Source organism: Hydra vulgaris, chromosome 09 (genome assembly GCF_038396675.1).
Source record: "Hydra vulgaris chromosome 09, alternate assembly HydraT2T_AEP".
NCBI classification, from domain to species: domain Eukaryota; kingdom Metazoa; phylum Cnidaria; class Hydrozoa; order Anthoathecata; family Hydridae; genus Hydra; species Hydra vulgaris.
Genome location: NC_088928.1, coordinates 20,550,094 through 20,572,343, shown reverse-complemented (window position 1 = coordinate 20,572,343; position 22,250 = coordinate 20,550,094). Strand labels below are relative to the sequence as shown.

General features: G+C 26.7%; 1 protein-coding gene across 1 annotated transcript; it reads left to right on the top strand.

Moving 5' to 3' along the window:
- Positions 1-2,654: 2,654 nt before the first annotated feature.
- On the top strand, positions 2,655-21,841 carry LOC100200080 (ras-related protein Rab-4B). The gene is made up of 7 exons (XM_065805017.1): positions 2,655-2,734; positions 17,116-17,196; positions 18,828-18,942; positions 20,257-20,319; positions 20,472-20,626; positions 20,728-20,823; positions 21,200-21,841. The coding sequence occupies exons 1-7, from the start codon at positions 2,719-2,721 to the stop codon at positions 21,301-21,303; spliced, it is 630 nt and encodes a 209-aa protein (XP_065661089.1). The 5' UTR covers positions 2,655-2,718; the 3' UTR covers positions 21,304-21,841.
- Positions 21,842-22,250: the final 409 nt, after the last annotated feature.

Sequence of the window (22,250 nt, the reverse complement as noted above, 5' to 3'; positions counted from 1 at the left end):
TTTTGTTCCTGAGCAATAAATAAAGAAACAGTAATACTTTAGATCCTTTTAATATTATATTTAACAGCCGAAAAATTTAAATTTGACATTGTATTTAAAATATAACAAAATATTTCATAAAATATTTTGTGGGATTTTTTTGCTCACTTTAATCATTATTAAAGGTTGATACTTGCTGAGTGAAAAACATATGATGGAAGGAAACTAAAAAACTTTTCCAAAATCTGCTTTTTCACATCTTTTGTCTCAGTTAATGGAAAAAAAATGTCGCGAGTAAAATCTCCAAGTAAAACATGATTTTCGGGTTTCAAAAAATATATATCTTTTGAACGAAGACCGTTCAAAGTCAAGATTACCATAGTCAAATGTCGACAGCCAAACAGCGGAACTCAATACATCCAATATGCTAAAAGATATGCGACATAACAATTGCAAAAAAAATTCTCAAAAAATTCCCAGACTTAAATGATAAATGCTATTTATCACTTACCATAAACTCATTTTCCTGGTGACAAATGCTATTTATCACCAGGAAAATGAGTTAGTGCTAAGAATATCTTGTTTCAAATATCTCCTGTTAGTCTAAAGAAGGTGAAAATTAAAAAAAAAAAAAAACATTATATAAAAAAAAATCATTAGAAAATGTAACTGCTTCCTTTGACGTTATAAATGAGATAACAGAAGAATTTTTTGCACCATCAAATAAAAGAGCAAGGTTTTTATCATTCCTACCAAGATTATTAAATGAAACTGTAATTGTAAAAAATTCATTACCAAAACTCGCACTCTATTGTTATCATTAAAGATTTTAAATGTTGCATCTATTGGGATAATTTTTTTAAAGGAAAATTATATTGGAAAAGAAATGGAATTTATTTTGCTTAAGAAAAGATATGATAGTTAAACAAGCTAATCTAATTGAAAATAGAGACTGTTTTTTTTTGATAAAGAAGATAAGAATTTTCAATTTTAAACTAAACCTTCAATTCGCATTTTTTTGGTTGTTTTAAATATACTTTGGTTTATTAGGGTTTTTGTTTGTTTTTGTTATATTAACTTGAGTTATATGAGTATAATTACATGAAAAATATTCGTAAAAAACCTCATTATGACACAGTTGAATATCATTCTTAGTTTATTTGGTTAAAAATATCGATATTTTGATGAAAAACAATTTATATATTTATAACGTTTCCAAATTGCCCCGATGTTATTTGGAAAGGCGACGAAAAATGACTTCACCCCTTAATTATTAAGTATAATTTGTCAAATATTGAACAAAAGTGTACCTTGAACTCAGTTCTATCCAAAATTACTGCCTTTTGCGATTTTAATTTAATATAAAACAAGTTATCTTAACTTATATTTATATTTCTTTCTAAATAGCCCCGATGAGTCACGTGAATATTATAAAAGAAGTGTATTTTTTCTTAATAATGTTATTATTGTTGCTATTGCTATATATTATTATCATTAATACTATTATTAATTAGAATCACGCCTAAATTTGACAGGTTTTATTTTAACGGGACACCTGACTCTGAAAGTTGATGCGATTTTTTCTCCAAAGTTGTCATCATTAAGATAAAATAACCGGTTTTGTCAAGCTCTTCTCGGAACGATATAAAAAGTTAGTTTAGTAAACTTTCCTACTAGCTAATAAATAACTTTGACGATAGTACTTAAAACGTTTTATTTGTTTTGAGTTTACTATATAAAACGTAACATAAGTATAAAATTTACTTTTTAGTTAAAGTCTTTCACAAATCTCAACATCATAAATCAATATCTAAATCTAAAGTTTTATGATGCACAATTTGTATTATACATACATACATATATATATATATAATATATATATATATATATATATATATATATATATATATATATATATATATATATATATATATATATATATATATATATATATAGTATATATATATATATATATATATATATATATATATATATATATATATATATATATATATATAATACATATATAATATGTTATATGTATATAATATGTTATATATATATATAATATGTTATATATATATATATATATATATATATGTATATATATATAGATATATATATATATATATATGTATGTATATATATATATATATATATATATATATATATATATATATATATATAATATATATAATATATATAATATGTTATATATATATATAATATGTTATATATATATATAATATGTTATATATATATATATATATATATATATATATATATATATATATATATATATATATATATATAGATATAGATATAGATATAGATATATATATATATATATATATATATATATATATATATATATATATATATATATATATATATGTATGTATATATATATATATATATATATATATATATATATATATATATATATATATATATATATATATATATATATATATATATATATATATATATAACATATGAAAAAACTTATAAGTGATATACATTTATGTACATAGTGTGTTATTTATTGAACATAATAAAATACTACTTTTCTTATATTAAAAAATAAATAAATATTTTGTAAAACTATTTTTTTAATTTAGTAGTAAAATTTTTTTTTTAATATTTGTATTATGTTAATTTTCTATTAAAATTGTTATAGCATTTTAGATGTAAATTTTGAAAATTAAAGAGATTTATTAAAAATTCAAAGGAAAGAAAATGAGTGAAACTTATGGTATAATTTTGTTGATATTATAGTTTTTCATTATTATAAGATTTTTACTTGACTAACTAGATTAAATAACACTATAGTTTATTATTATTATTACTATTGTTATTATTATTATCATTATTATTATTGTTATTATTGTTGTTATTGTTATTATTATTATTATTATTATTATTATTGTTATTATTATTATTATTACTATTATTATTATTATTGTTAGTATATTATAGGGTGCCCAGATACCTTTGGTCCAAAATCAGGACATTTTTAAAAAAGTAGCAATTTTCAAAATAACTACTACTATAATACTACAATATATATCAAATTCACACGTATTTACTGTTAGGCGATATCTGATTCAGCAAATTTTTGTCACCCAAAATCTTTTTATACATTTCACCACACGATAAAGAATGATTTATTTTAATTTGAAGCAAGCGTTTCACGGTTTTAACATTCAATCGATTTCGATCGTCTGTCCACTGCTTTTTGCACAAGGAAAATACTCTTTCCACAGCCGTATTTGATGTAGGAATCGATAATATTACGCTTACTAGAGTTTTCAAATCAATAAATTTTTTGCTTCAAAACAAAGTAGACCATTTTTTATTAATCAGCAAATTCTTTAATTTATCAGAAAAAGCTTCCACTAATGAGTTCAACTCATTGTTTCATCAAACAACAAATCTTTCATGGCAATATCTGGTAATAAATACTCAGCTGACTTTTGAACTTCATCATATTTAATATTAGCTTTTAACATCAACCAATCGGTTGAACAAGGATAATTATCTAAGCAGAACTACTTATCAATATAATTAATTGCTGTTGTATAAAAGTTGATGAATTCACTTTTAAGTTGATTGGCCAAATAAGGATTATCTAAACCTAGTAGTTTAGAAACTGTAATGACACTAAAAAAGTTTTGCTGAAGTCCTTTTGGCACCTTTTCTTGGTGAAAGTAGTAACAGTGTCTATCATTTCTGGTAATAGTAGATCTTCCTTCTCCAGAGTCAATATAGTCTGCTGAAATAATTGCAAGATGTTATGAAGAAACAGGAAATAAATTTTGCTTGAATCATTGTTAAATAAGCTTTCCAAAACTTTTGGAACATATAATAAATAAGGCAAGTGATTTTAATGCGGCTCACAGTTTTAAAATACGTTCAATAAGTGGTAGCATGTTCAGCCACCTAGTACACAATGTGTTGGAAAAGTAGAATATTTAATTTCAACAAATTCACAAAATTCCTTGAACTTTTCATGACGCAATGTTGACCCATTAAAATAGCTTAAAATTTTAAATAATATTATTTCAATGTCCAGTGATAATATTTCATATGCTTTTTTTGCTGCATTATGGTATATATGCGCTGGACAACCAACAGCATTTAATTAAGAATTCAAGGTTTTTAATTTGGCGAAGACATTATTCTGCCCTTGTTGATTAGCACCACCAAAATTCACATTAGAATTGTCTGCACTGAAGGCTACTAATTTTTTTGAATCAAGATTATCGTTTTGTAAACAATTTTTCAAATATTCTAATATAATTGCTGATGTTTCACCCTGTAAATTAGCAAAATCTAACAATTTCACAGCCAAACCATGCACTGAAAATTATCTAATTATAATTAGAAAATTTTTTATTTTTTTGTGGTTATAAGCGTCGGTAGCAATAGAAAAATAGCCATCTCCTAATTCGTTGAGTAGTTCATTTACTGAATTTGGCGCTAAAACGTTACAAATTAAAGCCTGAGACTTTGTGTAGGATGACAAAAACTTTTTTGCTATTTCCAAATCTGGAAAAATTGTTGTCTAAAGTTTGTTAGTACATTCATTACTTCGGAATAAAAGCAAATGAAGGACCGTATGGTACGCTAGAACTGCTTTCGCAGCTGATATTTTCTTAGATACCGGCATATTTTTACTAACAAAAAAGCTCCCTATTTGAGCTATTGACTACTTGGATTTTGAATTTTCATCATGAAGTTTAGTACCACAATGTCTAGAAGGCGCCTGTACTTCCAATATCGATATCCAATGAACAATATGAATAGAATGCGAAAGAATCTCCCTTTATACTCTTTTTAATACCATCAAAATCTTTATAATATTCTTCTCAATAAAGATTCTTCCTATTTGTAGCCATTATTTAATTTAACAGTAATTTAATTAATCTTGAAAATAAAAACATTTAAATTAAATACAAAATTATTAAATTGAGTACAAAAATGCTGAAACAAATATTTATGGTGTATAATATATAATAAGAGAATCTATGTATCTGAAAATAAAGCGATTGAATTGAAACTGACTGCAACACACTTTATTTTAAGGTTCAGCTTCCTATGTGTGAAATTTATTCTATGTTTCCCTGAGACACTAATGAAGCATTTTTTATTTAGTATAGTTATATTTTAACTAATACTTTATATTTCTCACTATCTGACTGCGAATCATAAACTAAAAAACAATATAAACCACATATAACATTTCACAACAAAATTCCCAAGTGGCTTACAAAACATGATTATCAACACATTCATAAGTCACTACATGATTCTGAGCACATGTGTAAAACCATTATTGTAATGTGAGCTGCTAGTTATTCTCTGGCAAATATTAGACAAGATTTACAACACTATTGAGGTTCACGCAGCAAATAGTTCAACACGTCATTTATTTCTTGAGTTGTCTTGTGAATTTATAGTCAATTCAAAATTGCCGCAAACCTTTTTCGAGATAGTAAGCTTGATTATCTTAAAATTTTAAAAATTTTTAGGACAAATTAGGACGGGAACCCTAATTTCAGTACAAAATCAGGGCATTTTTAGAATCAGGCTTCTAAAAATCAGGATAATCCTGATAAAATCATGAAATCTGGGCACCCTAGTATATTATTATTATTATTATTTATAATAATAGTATTATTAATGTTACAAGTTCATATAAAGATAGATTTAGGCATAAAAATATCTAACAACCTCGTATTACACAAAAGTAGCCCATAATAAGTTATTCAATTAGCATGTATTTTGTTATTAGTTAAAATTTTCTGAAAACTGAGACCATTGTAATTCTTTTTAAAATTTATTTTCATCAGTTGCCATAAAAGTTTTACATTTAAAAAAACAGAAAGTTTTGCAAATTACTAGGATGATTACCATTCTAGGTTTGTGGTCACTTTCTGCCTTTACTTAAATAAGCTGAAGTTTTAGATTTTTTAATTTGAGTTTATCAAGTTGTTCAACAAAAATGAAAATTGATTTTATAAAAAGTATTTTAAAAAATCACGACTTTTTTTCAATCAAGTAATATTACTTTGCAGAAATGGTTTTTGTTTCATATAGTTAGATCAGCAAACACTCGAAATAATATCTTTTAAATTATCAATTTAATAAAGTAAATAATAATAAATATTAAGGTGTTATAATTTATATCAAAGATAATTTTCAGTATAAGTTAGAAAATAACCTATGCAAATCTGATTATGATAAGGAGTTTGTTTCTATTAAAATCGATAACATCAATTCTAAAAATACTATCTTATCATTCTGTAACAAATTGTCCCAAGTATCAACAAAAAAATTTTAATTATCTTTTAATTAAAAATTAAGTTTATCTGTAAAAAGTCTCATGAAAAATAAGTTATTTTTACTAAAAATTTTTTTTTAATGCAGAATTATAGTAAAAAGTATATCATTAATATTACTGATAAATTATATAAATTGATACTGCTGTAAATATCTTTTTGTTAATTATACTGAATATTAATTTTTTATAACTTGATTTCTATTTATAATTGTTTGTAATTGTGGAAGGTATCTCTGTTAGTACTCTAATTAAGGGTAATTCCAGGTCATGTCACCATACATCTCCGATTTTATGCAGTTGAGAGTACTTAGTAAAATAAAAATTCGTTAAAATTTTTAGCCTCTGGCTCCAAAAAAACCTGAAATATGACTGTTTTACTTTTAACAGATACTGGCCAGGCCCCTCTTGTCCCTCAGAATTGCAATGTTTAAGTCACATAACTTTAAAAATATTTGTTTTGTTTTTTTACTTAAAAATTTGTACGTGGTTATTTTTGGGAGTGACGAATCCTAATAAATGATCTGAAGCGTAAAAAATTAAAATTAAATACCTGTTTATATCAATTTAAATAAATTTAGGCAATTTTTTATATACCTGTTTTTAATGCTTAAGAAACCCATATGGCCTTGATGATATCAAAAAAAAATGTTACACATCATTCTATATTCATCGATCTTTCAAAAAATATAAAGATTTTTATCTGCAAGTATATGGACTTCTTTATATGAATAATGGGGCACGGTCTCTACTTTTTTGTAGCGGATTATTGCGATTGATTTTTTACTACCTTCTAGACTAGCTAGAGCTCTGAAAATGTTAGCATTTCTGTAGTGCCAATGAATATGCATGTTAAAATTTTTTTCAAGCGTTCAAGACATCAGAGGGGACTGGGGCAAGTGTCCCACTTTTTTGAAGTAGAATCTTGTGATAGATTTTCCTCTACCTTCCAGACAAACTAGACAACATTTGTGTAGTCCTGACGCACGGGTGTTTAAATTGTTTCCAGGGCAGACAACCAGAGGGTTCATGGTCCAGGGTACTGGGACCATGCACAACTTTTTTTTTTTAAAAAAGATTTTTTTTTTATTGCTTTTTCTTTGAAAAAAACAATAAAAAAAAAATCTTTGAAAATATCATTTAAAAATTTTTTTTTGGTTTGTACTTGTTTTATTTAATTGTATACAACAAAGTACACAAATATAAAGTGTCAAAATTGTGTTAAGATTTGCTTAGATGCATCAATGGTCAAATTATACATATATCCAGTTGTTGTTACAGGTGCATCATTGATACAAACTATGTTGGTAATTGAAACCCAACACTCATCTGCTCTAGATGGCCAGAAAAGTTTGTTAAGAGAACCATGCCAGTGCATAAATGTAACCATAACATCTTGCTCAATATTGTCTCAAAATTTCATTTATTATACGAATTCAATCAAACATATCATATTTACACAGAAGAAATTCACCAAATTTCAATGTATTGATGTTAGTTCCACTTGGAACTACTACTTGTTCCACTTGTTCTACTTGGCTGAAAACGTATTTTTAAAGTGGTGCGTAATTTTGTCTGTCTTTCTTTTTCAATCTTGAAAATAATAATCCCTTTAATATTATTTGTACAGTAGTCAAACATTTTATTACAATTCAATATTACTGCAATAAGTTCTGGTAATTTATGGGTCTTAGTAGACTTGCATTTGCAGTTAATCATTTTACAGTTTCACCAATACCATCACTCGACTTACCATGACTTGTATAAAAAAATGTCCACTCTGCATCAATGTCAAAATCATCTTTATGGAGACAGATGTTGTAAAGGTTTTTGTGGTTTTTATACTGTTATTATACAGCACAACCATCTAAAAAATAAAGAATCTTTGAAATATTAGGATGATTTTCTTTTAAATAATTAACTATTTATGTTTGAACTTCATTCAGACAAAACTAATGTCATGCTCATTATCTTCTCAAATGAAGCAAAATGATTTTTCTTTAAGCTGGTCATTTACGCTCAATAAATAGAGAATAATGGGGCGTTAAAAATCATACAAACAGTTTTCTTTTCCTCACAAAAGTTACAAATAAAATATAAGTTCCTATTTGAAAAATCATTTTTATTATTTTTTTCAAATATGAACTAAATTTTATTTTGAACAAAATATTTTTTTCATAAAACGTAACATAATATTTGTTTATTTTCTTATAATTTTACAGTTGGTTTTTGGTTATATTATTAATAAAATAATTTAAAATTAATAAAACTCTTTTTAATAATGTTTTTAAACAAAGAGTTTTTTTTATTATTTATCAGTTACCAATAACATGTTTGTAATCATAATTTATTTTCATAAATTAATCAAATGTCATTAAAACTTTACGCTATTGAATTAACAATAAACAAAATATCTTATTAATAAAATATTTACATCAAAATAAATCGTGCATTTTTTAAACTATCATGACAAAAAATAATTTTTATATTAGTATTACAAAATATATTAATATGACAAAAAATAATTTTTATATTTATATATATTTAATTCCTTGAGATAAAACCTAAAACACTTTATTTTTTTCAACTAATTTTTAACAACAACAAAAGAATTATTAAACAAACTGTTCCTTTGACAAAAAATCTATTAGTTTACAGTTGCAGTTAAATGCTTTTACTTACGACTTTATTTCTTCTGCATAAACGTCATATAAATGATATCAAAAGATAATTTAAATATTCTAAAAGATAAAAGTTTTTGCGTAACGCAAAACTGCTGAATGCGTAGGCAAATCGCCTTTTCGCAGGCAACATTCGAGCTACGTAACGCTTCTTAACAAGGCCTGCAATAAGTTCTTGCAAATATTTAGTTTTAAGAGAAACATACAGTTCTTTAAGATTACATAAAATCAGACACTTTTGCATGTGTTGTTTTCTGTCAATACTTATGTAATCTTTTTTACCAGGAATTTGTCTTGTAAATTCTTCATCATGGTATATATTAATGACTCTATTTAATGTTGTTTTAAAAAATATTTTTCTTTTCTTAGTGTCTGGAACTTCAAATATCCCTTTTTTTTAAAAAAATTTTCGTGCTTTTTTAACATCCCTGAATACCAAATTTTCAATTTGGTATTCAGGGATGTTAAAATATCTCGCAGCATAATTTCTTGATCAAGACTCTTGTGTAAATGTTAACATCTGAATTTGGGTTTTTCGGTCAGAAACAACTAATTTTTTTTTTATTTCTGCTGTAAGTTTGTCTAAATCATCACATTTACTTTTGTCAATTTTTTTGATGTGAAGAATTTTATGTTTCAATTCTGCTTTGCTAACATTATATATTTTTGAAATATGCTCTTCACACTTTGTCATTGTTTTTTTATCTTTTATTTTAGCAATAGATAACCATTGATGCTTTGGAATACCATGAAGTTTTATGGGTTACACCTATTATTTCAAGACTAGTAATCAATGCCTTTAGTGAGTGAATCTTTTCAGAAGTTAAAAAAGGTTCCTCAAATGCACAAGTATCTTGTTCATTAAAACTACCAATTATAGCATCAAAGCAGCTCCAACATAGTTGATATCCAGGCACAATATTTGGAAAATAGACTCGCAATTGTTTTGTTGAGTCTAGTGTTAATACATGACAACCTGAAATGAAGAGGAAACTTTATTTTCAGTGATTACCTATGAACATGAAAACAATTTGTTTTTATTTCAATATATAATGCATAACCAAACCATCTTATTAAAAAACTTTTACAAATTAGTTGACTTTAATTTTATCTTTCAAAACAGATTTTACAATGATTCTTTATCAACAATTATTTACCTTAAATTGCTTTTTTTTTTAATTAATGCTTATTCACTAAATTACAACATTTGTATGTTTCTTTTCAAAGTTTGTACCAAAAATCTTTTACATGGTGAAGGCAGATTGTTAAAATTTTATTATCTGTTATTCCAGATCTCCAAATTAATTCTTCTCTGACATCTTCTCTATTACAATCAAATCTCTATAAGTCAGTCTTTCTACAATAAATTAGTTTATGACAAGTATCGTTTAACAGTTTTCTAAAATCACATGAATCCATTCTTATTGTAAAACTATTTCAGTTTAAATTAAAAATGAGAAAACAATTGTAATTAATACAATTAAAGCAACTTAAACACCATTGTAATGGTAAACAGTGATTGATTTCTTTTATATTTTTTTTTAAATAAAAAGATTTTTGTCTCTTTAACATGGTTGTTTAATTGTAATTAAATTGTTAATGTTAAAAATGTTAATGATGAATTTAATAGGTAATAAATTTCTGCTATACTAATGTAATAACAGGATATTTTTTTGTTATTATTAATAGTTTTTGTTCAATAAAACAACTTGCTAATAACATTTTAGAATTAGTAAAAAATAAATAAAACAATGATTTTAAATGGTGATAGATTTCTTTTTATTGATGTAATGCTACAACAGGATGTTTTTTTACTGTTGGATTTTAGTTAATTAAACAACTTACTCATAACATTTTATTGATGTAATGTTACAACAGGATGTTTTTTTACTGGTGGATTTTAGTTAATTAAACAACTTACTCATAACATTTTGTTGATGTAATGTTACAACAGGATGTTTTTTTACTGTTGGATTTTAGTTAACAACTTACTCATAACATTTTAGCATTAAAAAATATCAACTTTTTTCAATTCAAAAAATTTAAAATATTAAAAAATCTATTAAAATAATAAATTTTAATATATTTTTACATGTAATGTTATTACAATGTTAAAATTACAATGTAAAAATCTGTTAAAATTATTATTTTAGATGGATGGCTGTTTTTATCTGTATACTTGCAAATCTAAAATCTTATAAACATATGTACTTTCTTAAAACATTAAAAAAAAATCATTGAAAATGATCAAAAACCAAATGGAACAAAAATAAACTAAAAAAAAAAATGAAAACAGTGCCCCAGCCCTCTGGTTATCTGCCCTGGAAACAATTTAAAGAAATGTTCATCAGGACTACACAAATGCTAAAATTATCAGAGCTCCAGTTTGTCTGGAAAGTAGTAAAAAATCTATTACAAAATTCTGCTACAAAAAAGTGGGGCTTATGACCCAGCCCCTCCCTCGTGTCTTGGATCCTGAAAATAACTTCAATATGCACATTCATCGACACTACAGAAATGCCAAAAGTTTCAGAGCTCCAACAATTCTGGAAGGTAGTGAAAAATCTATTGCAATACTCCGCTACAAAATGTAGGTAGCGTGCCCCATAATCCATATACTTGTAGATCAAAATCTTTATATTTTTTGGAAAATCACTGAATATAGAATGACGTGTAATAGTTTTTTTTTTTTTGATACCATCAAGGCCACATGGGTTTCTTGAGCATCAAAATCAGGTATATAAAAAATTGCCTAAATTTGTTTAAATTGATAGATACAGGTACTTAAAAATAATTTTTCACATTTTGCAAATTTTGCAAATTTTTAAGTGAAAAGATCAGATATTTTTAAAATTATGTAACTTGAAACCTCTAAGTAAACGTTGCAATTCTGAGGGGACAAGAGGGGCCTGACCAGCATCTGCTAAAAGTAAAATGGTCATATTTCAGGATCTTCTTGGAGCCAGAGGCTAAATTTTTCAAGGAAATCTTATTTTTCTAAGTACTGTCAACTATATAAAAATCAGCCAAATCTGAGATATAGGATGACATTTTGAAAAGTTTCTGGGTCATTTGACATGGAGTTACCCTCTAACAACTTACTCTCTGACAATCAATATTTCGTCCCTCTTGTTCTGCTGCTGACTTGTTGTTCTAATTTGTTAGTTATTATAAAATAAATATTCTATTCAATTGATCTTGAAATATCAGTCTTTTAATAGGATATGGCATGCTTTGAATTATTGCAATATTGTTTATATTCCTATATTGATGAATGATAACACTCTTACTGAGTCATCTTCTTTACATCTTCTTAAGTAACTATTTATTACTGGTCTCTCATAGAAACCATATATACTATCCATTTAATTTTAATTTAAAATTAAATGGATATTAAATATGGTTAATAATATATATGGTAAATAATGATATTATATATGGTATATAATGGCAGGTTTTTATAAGATTATGTTTAAATCTAGAAATAAGAACATCTACAAATGTCTTTTTTAAAGTAATGAAATCTAAGATGATTATTTTAAATATTTCAAAGTAATGAGTAACCAAAAAGTATATTGTCTCCTAAAAGCTCCTAATGTATTTAGTTTATAATGAAACAAAATCAAATATTTGAATTACAATAAAGTATTGTTTTTCAAAATGCAAAAGTGGAATTGAATTTATTATTGATATCATCAAATCACTTGTGATATTTTTTCTTTTAGTGTTTAAAAACAGTTTTTATTATGACTCTTTTCTATAAATTTTTTTTTTTTTTTAAATTATCATATTTTTTTAAATCTCAGTATGGCTATTTTGGATTTTTTGTTTGTTTGTTTGTTGTTATTGTTGTTGTTGTTGTTGTTGCTGTTTAAAAGTGTGTATATAAACTAAGACAAATTAATAATATAAGAATAATAAAGGATCTAACTACGACTAAGAAAAGCGGTTTTGATGTGCATTACTTACAAAATCAATTATTGTCTACTTTGATACTTTTTGTGTTGTTTCTTATCTCATTTTAATAATTTTTCTTGAGTTTTTCTAAAATGGCTCTATATATTAGTGATAGGGTTCCCTCTAAAGTATGTTGTTGTAATCTTACTTGTCAAAAAAATTGTAACTGGGAAAAAAAGACAAATACGAGTTTTTAGAATATGCATGGACAGATACAGTAAAAGGATGTGACTTTGCTGAATAGAGTCAAGCAAGAATGAGTTATGGTTGATGGAAACAGAAATAGTATAAAGATTAGTAAAATAAATAGTAGATACTTTAAGCAGCAACTGTGAGTTCTTGTAGAAAAGAGAAATAAATGCAACTTTATGATGATTGGAGAGTGGTTTAATCATGACAGATTAAGCAGGTCCAACTACGTTTACAATGTGTTTTTGAACCTTGTCTAGAAGAGAAAGAGCATTATTAGAATAACTAGCACAAATATGACAACAGTACTCTATACAGAGGCATATAAGAGATAAGTATCGGTAGAGAATGGAATCAGGAGTAAGAAAATGATGAGCACGATAAAGAAAAGCAACCTTACCAGATGCTGACTTGATGGGTTGACTAATGATGGACAAATAAATGGGCAGATAATCGGTTGTAAATATAGTTTTCATGAAAGGTCAGTAATGAACAATAATCCAAGAAGGGGTAAGAAAGAGGACTCAGTGATAGGGTTGCCATTCATTAATATTGAATGTGTTGCGATAGTTGTTTTCAGTAACTTACTTAGTTTTGTTGGAATTAAAATTCACAAGCCACTGCAATGCCTAACCTGTTACAAAAATGAGATCAGATTCAAGATCAGCTGCCTGTTCTAAGTGATCGAAAAGAGAAGATTTTTTGTGAATGGAATCAAGTGTAAATGAATCGATTGCAAAGTTAGCAGATGAAAACTTAGCAATTGATTGTAAATATGGTTTCAATAAGAGATCAGTAGTGAATAATAATCCAAAAAAATGTAAGTAAGGGACTCGGTAAAAGGGTTGCCATTTTTTAATATAGGAATGCCAACAGTATTGCTATATTTATTTGCACTAAATAACTCAGTTTTTTTTTCTGCAAGTCCAAAAAGTCATGATGCAATGCAATATAAAAAGTTTGACAACGCAAAAAAAAAAAATTTTTATTGTTTTGTTCATAAAATAAAAAACAAAAGTAAAAAAAAAATAAACAAAGAAAAAAATAAAACAGGAATAAGCGACACATAAATGTGATTTATTTGTTGCTATTTACTGTTTGCTTTGTAAATATAATTTTTTTTCCTTAAAAAAGCAATTAAAATTTGATTACTTTAAAACCAATGCTTTTGTAATTAATAAGAAATCTGCTTATTGTAAAAATATCATGGTAATCAGAGAAAACAGGCAAGATGGCGAATGGGGGAAGATGGCTTTTCATATAACAAATCAACAAAAAAAACTTTAAAATGGGTGAAAATGAAACTTGTGTCACTGTTTTTATTACTAAGCAACTCATTCTATTATCTCCTAATTAGGGTACAGCTCTAAAACTCAGTTGTATGGTTCTGAGGCCTGCTGGTTATCAGGTTTCCAGAACTCTATGGTAGCTCTCAGAGAGGCTGAGGCTTAACAGTGTACTGAGTACTATCTGTTTTTCAACAAATTTAATAATTGCTAAAGTACCAAAAACTATAAAACAAAAAAAACCATTGTCATCACCAAGTTCTCTAAATCTATCATTCACTAATATTCATGGTCTTCAAAGTAACTTCTTATTTGAATTTTCATGCTTTATGTTTCTATGCAATGTTATATCCGATGATATTGTTGGCTTAGCATAAGAACAGCCACAAATAGTCATTAAGACTAATCCAAAGTAGCGTTCATTATTGACCAACATTTTTGCGTACCGAAGTACTACTCTAGCGCATAGTTGGCGGTGGCAGGATTTGAACCCATATCATACAATAGCTCGGGTTTTAACTTTGTTTTTATTTATTTGAATTTTCAAAGACTTCTGTTGAGTCTTATCTTTTGCAAAGTTCACCAGACCTACTTGCTCATTGTGAAACTAATTTGAGTTCAGCTGTCTCATCTTGTGATCTTAGTGTTGACCAAGCCCTTTCTCTTTATCCTTCAGCCAATATCGTTGTTTTAGGAGACTTTTATGATCATCACACTGAATGACTTGGCTCTTGTGTCAGTGACTCTGCAGGCGTTAAGGCCCACAACTTTTGTCTTTCTCAATCTCTAATCCAAATAGTCAACTTTTCAACTCGTTTTTTCTCCACATTCATCCTGAGACCAGAATCCCCCTATCGTCGTACCTCTTACAACTATTTTAAAGCTGACTGGGACTCTTTAACTGATTTTCTTCGTGATGGCCCTTGGGTAGAAGTCTTTCATCTTCCTGCTGACAAATGTGCTTCTTAAATAACTTCTTGGATTCAAGCTGGCATGGAATCTTTTATTCTCTCTCGATGATTCCAACTTAAGTCTCACTCTTCTCCATGGTTTTCATCACACCGTGCTGCTGCAATTTCCAATCGAAACCGTTACTTTCATATCTATCAGTAAAACAGAAAGCACATGTCTGTATACTATTGCTAGAAACCATTGTAAAAAGGTTTTGCCTAATGACAAAGCCCGCTATTCTCAGGTCACGAAATCTTGTATTTCATCTCAAAAATTAGGTCCTTGTGACTTCTGGGAAATCTTTGACAGTATCTATGATAAGGGCAAATCTGTTATTCCACCTCTCTTGTATGGTTCAGATTTTGTCACTCCACCTAAAGAATTGTTTGCTAAGAACTTCTCATCAATATCACCTCTTGATTCCACTAGTTGCATTCTACCTGATATAGCCAACAAACAGGTCGGTCTATTGCTTGATATTTGTATCACTCCAGCTTCTGTATCCAAAGTAATTTCCTGCCTAGATTTTTCCACACCTTGTGGTTCAGACAACATACCTGTTATAGTCTTGCAGAAGTGTTCTACGGAGCTGTTGTTTATACTTTTAAAACTATTTAACAAGTGCTTATCAGAACTTTGTTTACCATTCTGCTGGAAAGCAGCATCTGTTATCCCTATTTTCAAAAATTCTGGAGAGCGATCTAATTTTTCTAACTACCATCCCATTAGTCTTCTTACTATCATAAGCAAGGTTTTTGAGTTTTTAATTAACAAATATTTAATCTCAAATTTTGAATCTAATATAGATTATTTCTTTCTGATCATTAATATAGATTTTAATCGTCTTGTTCTACAGGTGATTTACTAACAGTAATAACTATAGGTTTTATTGTGTATTAAATAGGGTGGAGAGGCTATTGCTCTTGACATTTCTAAAGCTTTTGATAAAGTTTGGCATGCTGGTCTTCTCCATAAGCTTTTTTCTTACAGTGTATCAGGTAACACTTTAAGACTATTGAATCATCTCTTACAAATCGTAGTATAAAAGTTGTCCTCAATAGACAGTACTTTTCTTCATATCCTGTAAATTCAGGGGTTCCTCAAGGTTCTTTCCTTGGGCCCATACTCTTTTTAACTTACATTAACATTCTTCCAGAAATTCTCTCATCTAAGGTGTTAGATTGCTCGCCAATGATACTACTATTTTATTCTTGTCTTGATGAGAAGCCAACACTCTCTAGTTGCTTGGAGGGGGCAAATTCATTCTCATGTTACGCTTCATTCATTTAAGTCTTATCTTTTTACTGTGATTGTTCCTAAGTGCTCCAAAAATTCTTATTCATCTAGTTTTTTTCCTCGAACTTCAGTTCTTTGGAATTTGCTTCCTTTATCTTGTTTTCCTGATTTGTATAATTTGCAATCTTTTAAGTCTGTTAATCATTATCTAGCTCTATAAGCTTCATCTTTTCTCTTCTAGTAACTCCCAACTCTATTAATGGTTGCTTGTAGCCTTTTTGGAAGTGAAGATATTGAAAAAAAGTAAAAAGTTCTTATGTTAATATAAGATTCGGTTTTAATAATAAAAAGAAAGCAAGTATTTTTAATTTTCAAGGGAAATTCATGGAAATAAAAAAAACAATTTGAATTTCTTGGCAATAGTAAAGAACTGTTTTTGCAATTTTTTTTACAAAGGTTAATTTTTTCAATTTTTTTAATTCATTTTTTCTAGATTATTTATTCAAGTATCTTATTATTGGTAGCGCTGGTGTTGGAAAATCCTGCATCTTACATCAGTTTATGGAAAATAAATGTAAGTAAAAAATTGTTCATGTTAAAATAACAAAGTTTCTGAAAAAAGTTTACATATTGATTTATTTTACAAAATTATGAAAAGTTATTAATACATATGTATACATAAGAACTAATTTTCAAGCTAATTTTTTTAATCAAAATATTTAGCAACAGAAAAAAAACTTGTTAATTGTTTTGATACAACAAAATTTAATCTAAGCTAGCAAGAGTGTATTTATTTAGACTTATCCTGAAAAACTTTTTATTTAGACTTAACTTTAAGTTATAATTGTGTTCAGGTATTGGAATTACAGTGACAACAAACTAAGCTTTACTTTTAAAAGAATTAAATAGTGTTTGATCTGATATAATGATTAATTTTATAACTTGAGACTTTTATTACAAATATGAATGCTTGAAATAAGCTGGCCGTCCTTGAAATTAGGAAAAATAAGGTCAGTAATAAATTGCTGACCTTAAACTGTTTAAGTTAGGGATGAGGTAAGCAAAAAAAATAATTGACACAAAGGTTTTACCATAAAACTGACCTGGCTGTTGAAGGTCAGCAGCCAGGTCAGAGTTGCTGACCTTCAACAATGCTGACCCTTATTCTGAGGGATGAGCTAGCTTATATAAAAAATGTATATATAATAAAAATTCAACTCTTATATTGTCTGAATTTATATTTACAAACATTTTTTTTTTGAAACCCCAGCTTAAAGGATCAATGAATTATGCAGTATCCAATAAGTCCTCAGAGTTTTTTGAACAAATAAACTTTAGAACAATATTTAATAACATAATTATCTAATAAAAATTTATAGCATATATAAAATATAGTTATATAATTTATTTATTTACTATGTAATTATTAAAAATTAGATTGATTTTAAATTGTAGCACAATTATTACTATATATTGTTCAACAAGCAAACTTTATTTATTTGCTTAATATAGAGAAATATTTATTTGCTTAAGAAATATCTCTTGTTTAATATAGAGAAATATTTATTTGCTTAAGAAATATCTCTTGTTTAAGCCTAAGGCTTTTGTTCCACCTTTTTATTTTATTTTACTAAAATGAAATTCCTTGTAAACATCAAAAATGTGCACAAAACGTATATTTTAAAAACAATTGAAAATTAATAACAAGTGAAGTCATGACAACCATTCTGTTAGAAAATTAATAACACAAGTGAAGTCATATCAACCATTCTGTTAGAAAAAATGTTTAATTAGTTTTATGTAAAATTGCTGGTAAAAAAAATTGACAATTGCACATTTTTATTCTTGCAGTATTCAATGTGTTTAGTTTATTACTGGCTGACTTTTTAAAAATACAAAAAAATTGTTATTTAAAAAATTGGGAATACATATTCAAGAAACCAAAATCAAATATTAGCATGTTTTTATTCATTTAGACACAAGATGATAGTGTCAAATATCAAGGAAATAAATATTTTATATTATAAAAAACCGGAAGCAAAATAAACATTTAGTTGCATTAGCTCATTATAACATTTCTATATTGTTATTTTATATAATTTTCACCAAATTCATTTCTTTTTAATCTTTTCCTACTAATTAAAATCTGATGTATAGGTAACTTAAAATCTGATTTATAGGTAATAATTTTTAAATATATTTTAGTTAAGCAAGATGCACATCATACAATTGGAGTAGAATTTGGTTCAAAGATTGTCAATATCGGTGGCAAAAGCGTCAAGCTACAGATATGGGATACTGCAGGCCAAGAAAGATTTAGGTTATAAAATTAGGGTTAATTTTTTTTTATGTTTAAAAAAAATAGAAGCTCATATAAATATACATTGTATATCTATCACTATTACATTTAATACTGAATCACATACAGAGCACAAGAAAAGTCTTTTCCATATGAATATTTCAAGCAATTTCAAGCAATTAAGTCTCTTATATTAATTCTAAAAATTGTGAAGTATTTTTTTACATAACTATATGCATCTTTTTTTTTTTCAATGGAAAAGTTGAACTAATCTTTTACAAAATTTCCTGGTGTTAACCTGTTTTGCAGATTTTTATTTTTATTACCAGTCAAAGTTTTTTTTAATTTTTGTAGTTAAATTATTTTGAATCAATCAAAAACAAATAGTTATTTTTAATTAATCAAATATAAATCTAACAAGTTTGTTTAAAAAAATGGTGCAACTCTATAAACTATTTTTTAAGTCTAAATAAAATTACTCCATTGCTTCTTTTAACTCTTTGTACTTTTTTTTGTCAGATCTACAATTCTTGTTCTAGTGAAAAAAACATGATCAGATTCAAAAATTATCAATGAACTCTGGAAAACAAAATTAGGGAAAAAAAAATCATTTGTTTTCTAAAACAACTATAGTTTTGAAGTTTGATTTGATGGAAAGATAAAACATTTTTATTTTACCAAAAAACCGAATTTCTTGGTATACCATAAAGACCTTTTGCTTTTTGAGAAAACCAATTGATTTTCTAGATTAAAGTTCTAGATAAAAATTGTGTGCACTTAAATTTGTAAGTGTGTACTTATTTACTTTTGTAAGTGTGTATTTATTTACTTTTGTATAAGTGTACTTTTGTAAGTATGTACTTAATTACTTTTATAAGTGTGTACTTATTTACTTTTTCAAGTGTGTAAGACCCTATTTACTTTTGTAAGTTTTTGTTTATTTACTTTTGTAAGTGTGTACTTACTTTTGTAAGTGTGTACCTACTTTTGTAAGTGTGTACGTACTTTTGTAAGTGTGTACTTACTTTTGTAAGTGTGTACTTACTTTTGTAAGTGTGTACTTACATTTGTAAGTGTCCCTACGGGACGAAAATAAACAATGTCAGTATGTTTCTGTCAGTATGTCCCGTATGTCAGTTCTGTCATGTATGTCAGTATATTTCTACACCAGAGATTTAGTTTTTTTGTATAAATAAATTAGTTTTTGGTGTTATCTATTTAAATAAAGAATTAGCTAATTTTGTTATTTTATGACACAAAAAGTTTTGTTACCTATTATACCAATAAGTTCATAATAGTTAATTTTTTTCGTTATTTTTTTTATTTTATAATTAGATCAGTTACTCGCAGTTACTATAGAGGGGCTGCTGGTGCTCTACTTGTTTATGATATCACAAGGTACATTTCTATTCGACAATAGGGTTTTTTGGGATTTAATTGTAAAGCAAATTTTTTTGCAGTTTTAAAAGTTTCTCAAAATAATAATTCTACAAAAGTAGTAAATTTAAAATTTATAAGAAACACTCATTTGAATTTATGTGCATTTGTAGCCGTGAGACATACAACACGCTCACCACATGGCTAACCGATGCAAGAACGCTTGCAAGTCCTAATATTGTTATTATTTTACTGGGAAATAAAAAAGATCTAGAAGCTGATAGAGAAGTGACTTTTTTGGAAGCGAGTCGGTTTGCGCAAGAGAACGGTAAGTTCCCTAATGGTTCTTCAAAAAAGAAGTTTTTTGTGTTAGTATATATGTATCTACTATTATTGTTATTAATATTATTATCATTATATTTTTATTAGAGCTAATGTTTTTGGAAACAAGTGCGGCCACTGGAGAAAATGTAGAAGAAGCATTTTTAAAATGTTCTAGATCGATTCTGACTAAAATTGACGCAGGTATCTTGACCTTGAATGGTTGTTTGTCTTATAATTTAAATTGTTATTTTTATGCGTTTATTTTATTTTATCTTGTAGTGGTGTGGTAGTAGAGCATTTTGTCAAAAACCCACCACGCCCTTGGAAGCACCACGCCTAATTTGTCGCTTTTTTTTTTTGCTTTTAATTTTTTTCTTTAATTGTCAAGGTTCGTGTTTTGGAGTTAAATGGCAGAGACAGGGCTTTAGCAACAGTTAGAAAAAAATAAGCCTCCTCGATTATAGTGGGTCCCAGGGGCTCGGTGATTTGAATACAGCGGAAAAGATTTTTTTTAATTTTTGTAATCTTTTATACTTTTTCAATTTTTTTTTTTGTTTTTTTTTTTTGACAATTTTAGGAGACCTGGATCCAGAACGAATGGGATCTGGCATTCAATACGGCAACGCTACTCTCCGAAAACATCAGCCCAGTAAACCAGATAGTAACTCTTGTAACTGCTAAAAGCTGCTCTTTCTTATATACCTTAAATTCGTTTTCTACATCTGTATAATTTGTTTTTATATCATTTATGCATTGCACAACACAAAATTCTTTTCATTAGTCAAAAGAATTTTTAATTAACCATTAGTTAAAAACAATTATTTCTTATCGCAGAACATCTTTGAACTCAAAAAGTTCTTTATTCATACATATATTAAACGAAGCTCTAAAAAAAGATTAAATAATTAATATTAATGAACATATTTTGAACAGAGGTTTTTTGTTTGTTTTGTGTTTTTTTTTTCTTTTATTGAAACATTTTGTATATCATTTAGGTCACCAATGATTAAGTATGTTTTAAAAGTGACCGTGATTTAGAATAGCTGTCATGTGATTAAGGCAATCATGTGACATTACGAAAACTTTCTTTAAACTTCAGTGTTGTTGTTGCAATATTCTTCTTAAGTTATAATTTTTTTATTACTTTATCTAAATTGAATTTAATTTTAAAGAGATTGTAAATATGAAATAAAAAAAAGTAAACTTTATAATTGCTTAATATTTCTCCGTTTTTTTATTTATCTGTGCTACGTTTTAACTTTTGACTTACCAAAACTTTAAACGCTAAAAAAAAAAATCACGTTCAAACAATATGGTAAATTTTTTATAAGCTTAGAAAAAGGGAGTAATGAATTAAGATTTTATTTTAAATATTTTCTGTTACTTTTGTAAATTAGTAATATGTTAATTTTACTATTTAACATTAAAAATGGATTGAGAAGAAGATACAGTCACGATAATTGATGTAATTTAATTAATATAATATAATTTTTATTCCGAATAATCTTTACTAATCCAAATCCATAACTCGATAGAAGTTTGTCTCCCCTGCAAATTAGTAAGTGTATGCTCACCTCACTTCATGTCAGTCAGTGAATATACATTAAATATTGGTATATAGTAAAGCA

Bases quoted from the DNA above. Each gene is read 5' to 3' on its own strand.
- LOC100200080 (XM_065805017.1), top strand. The intron at 18,943-20,256 runs GTTATAAAATTA...TTTTATAATTAG, and splicing joins GCAGGCCAAGAAAGATTTAG to ATCAGTTACTCGCAGTTACT. The intron at 20,627-20,727 runs GTAAGTTCCCTA...TATTTTTATTAG, and splicing joins TCGGTTTGCGCAAGAGAACG to AGCTAATGTTTTTGGAAACA.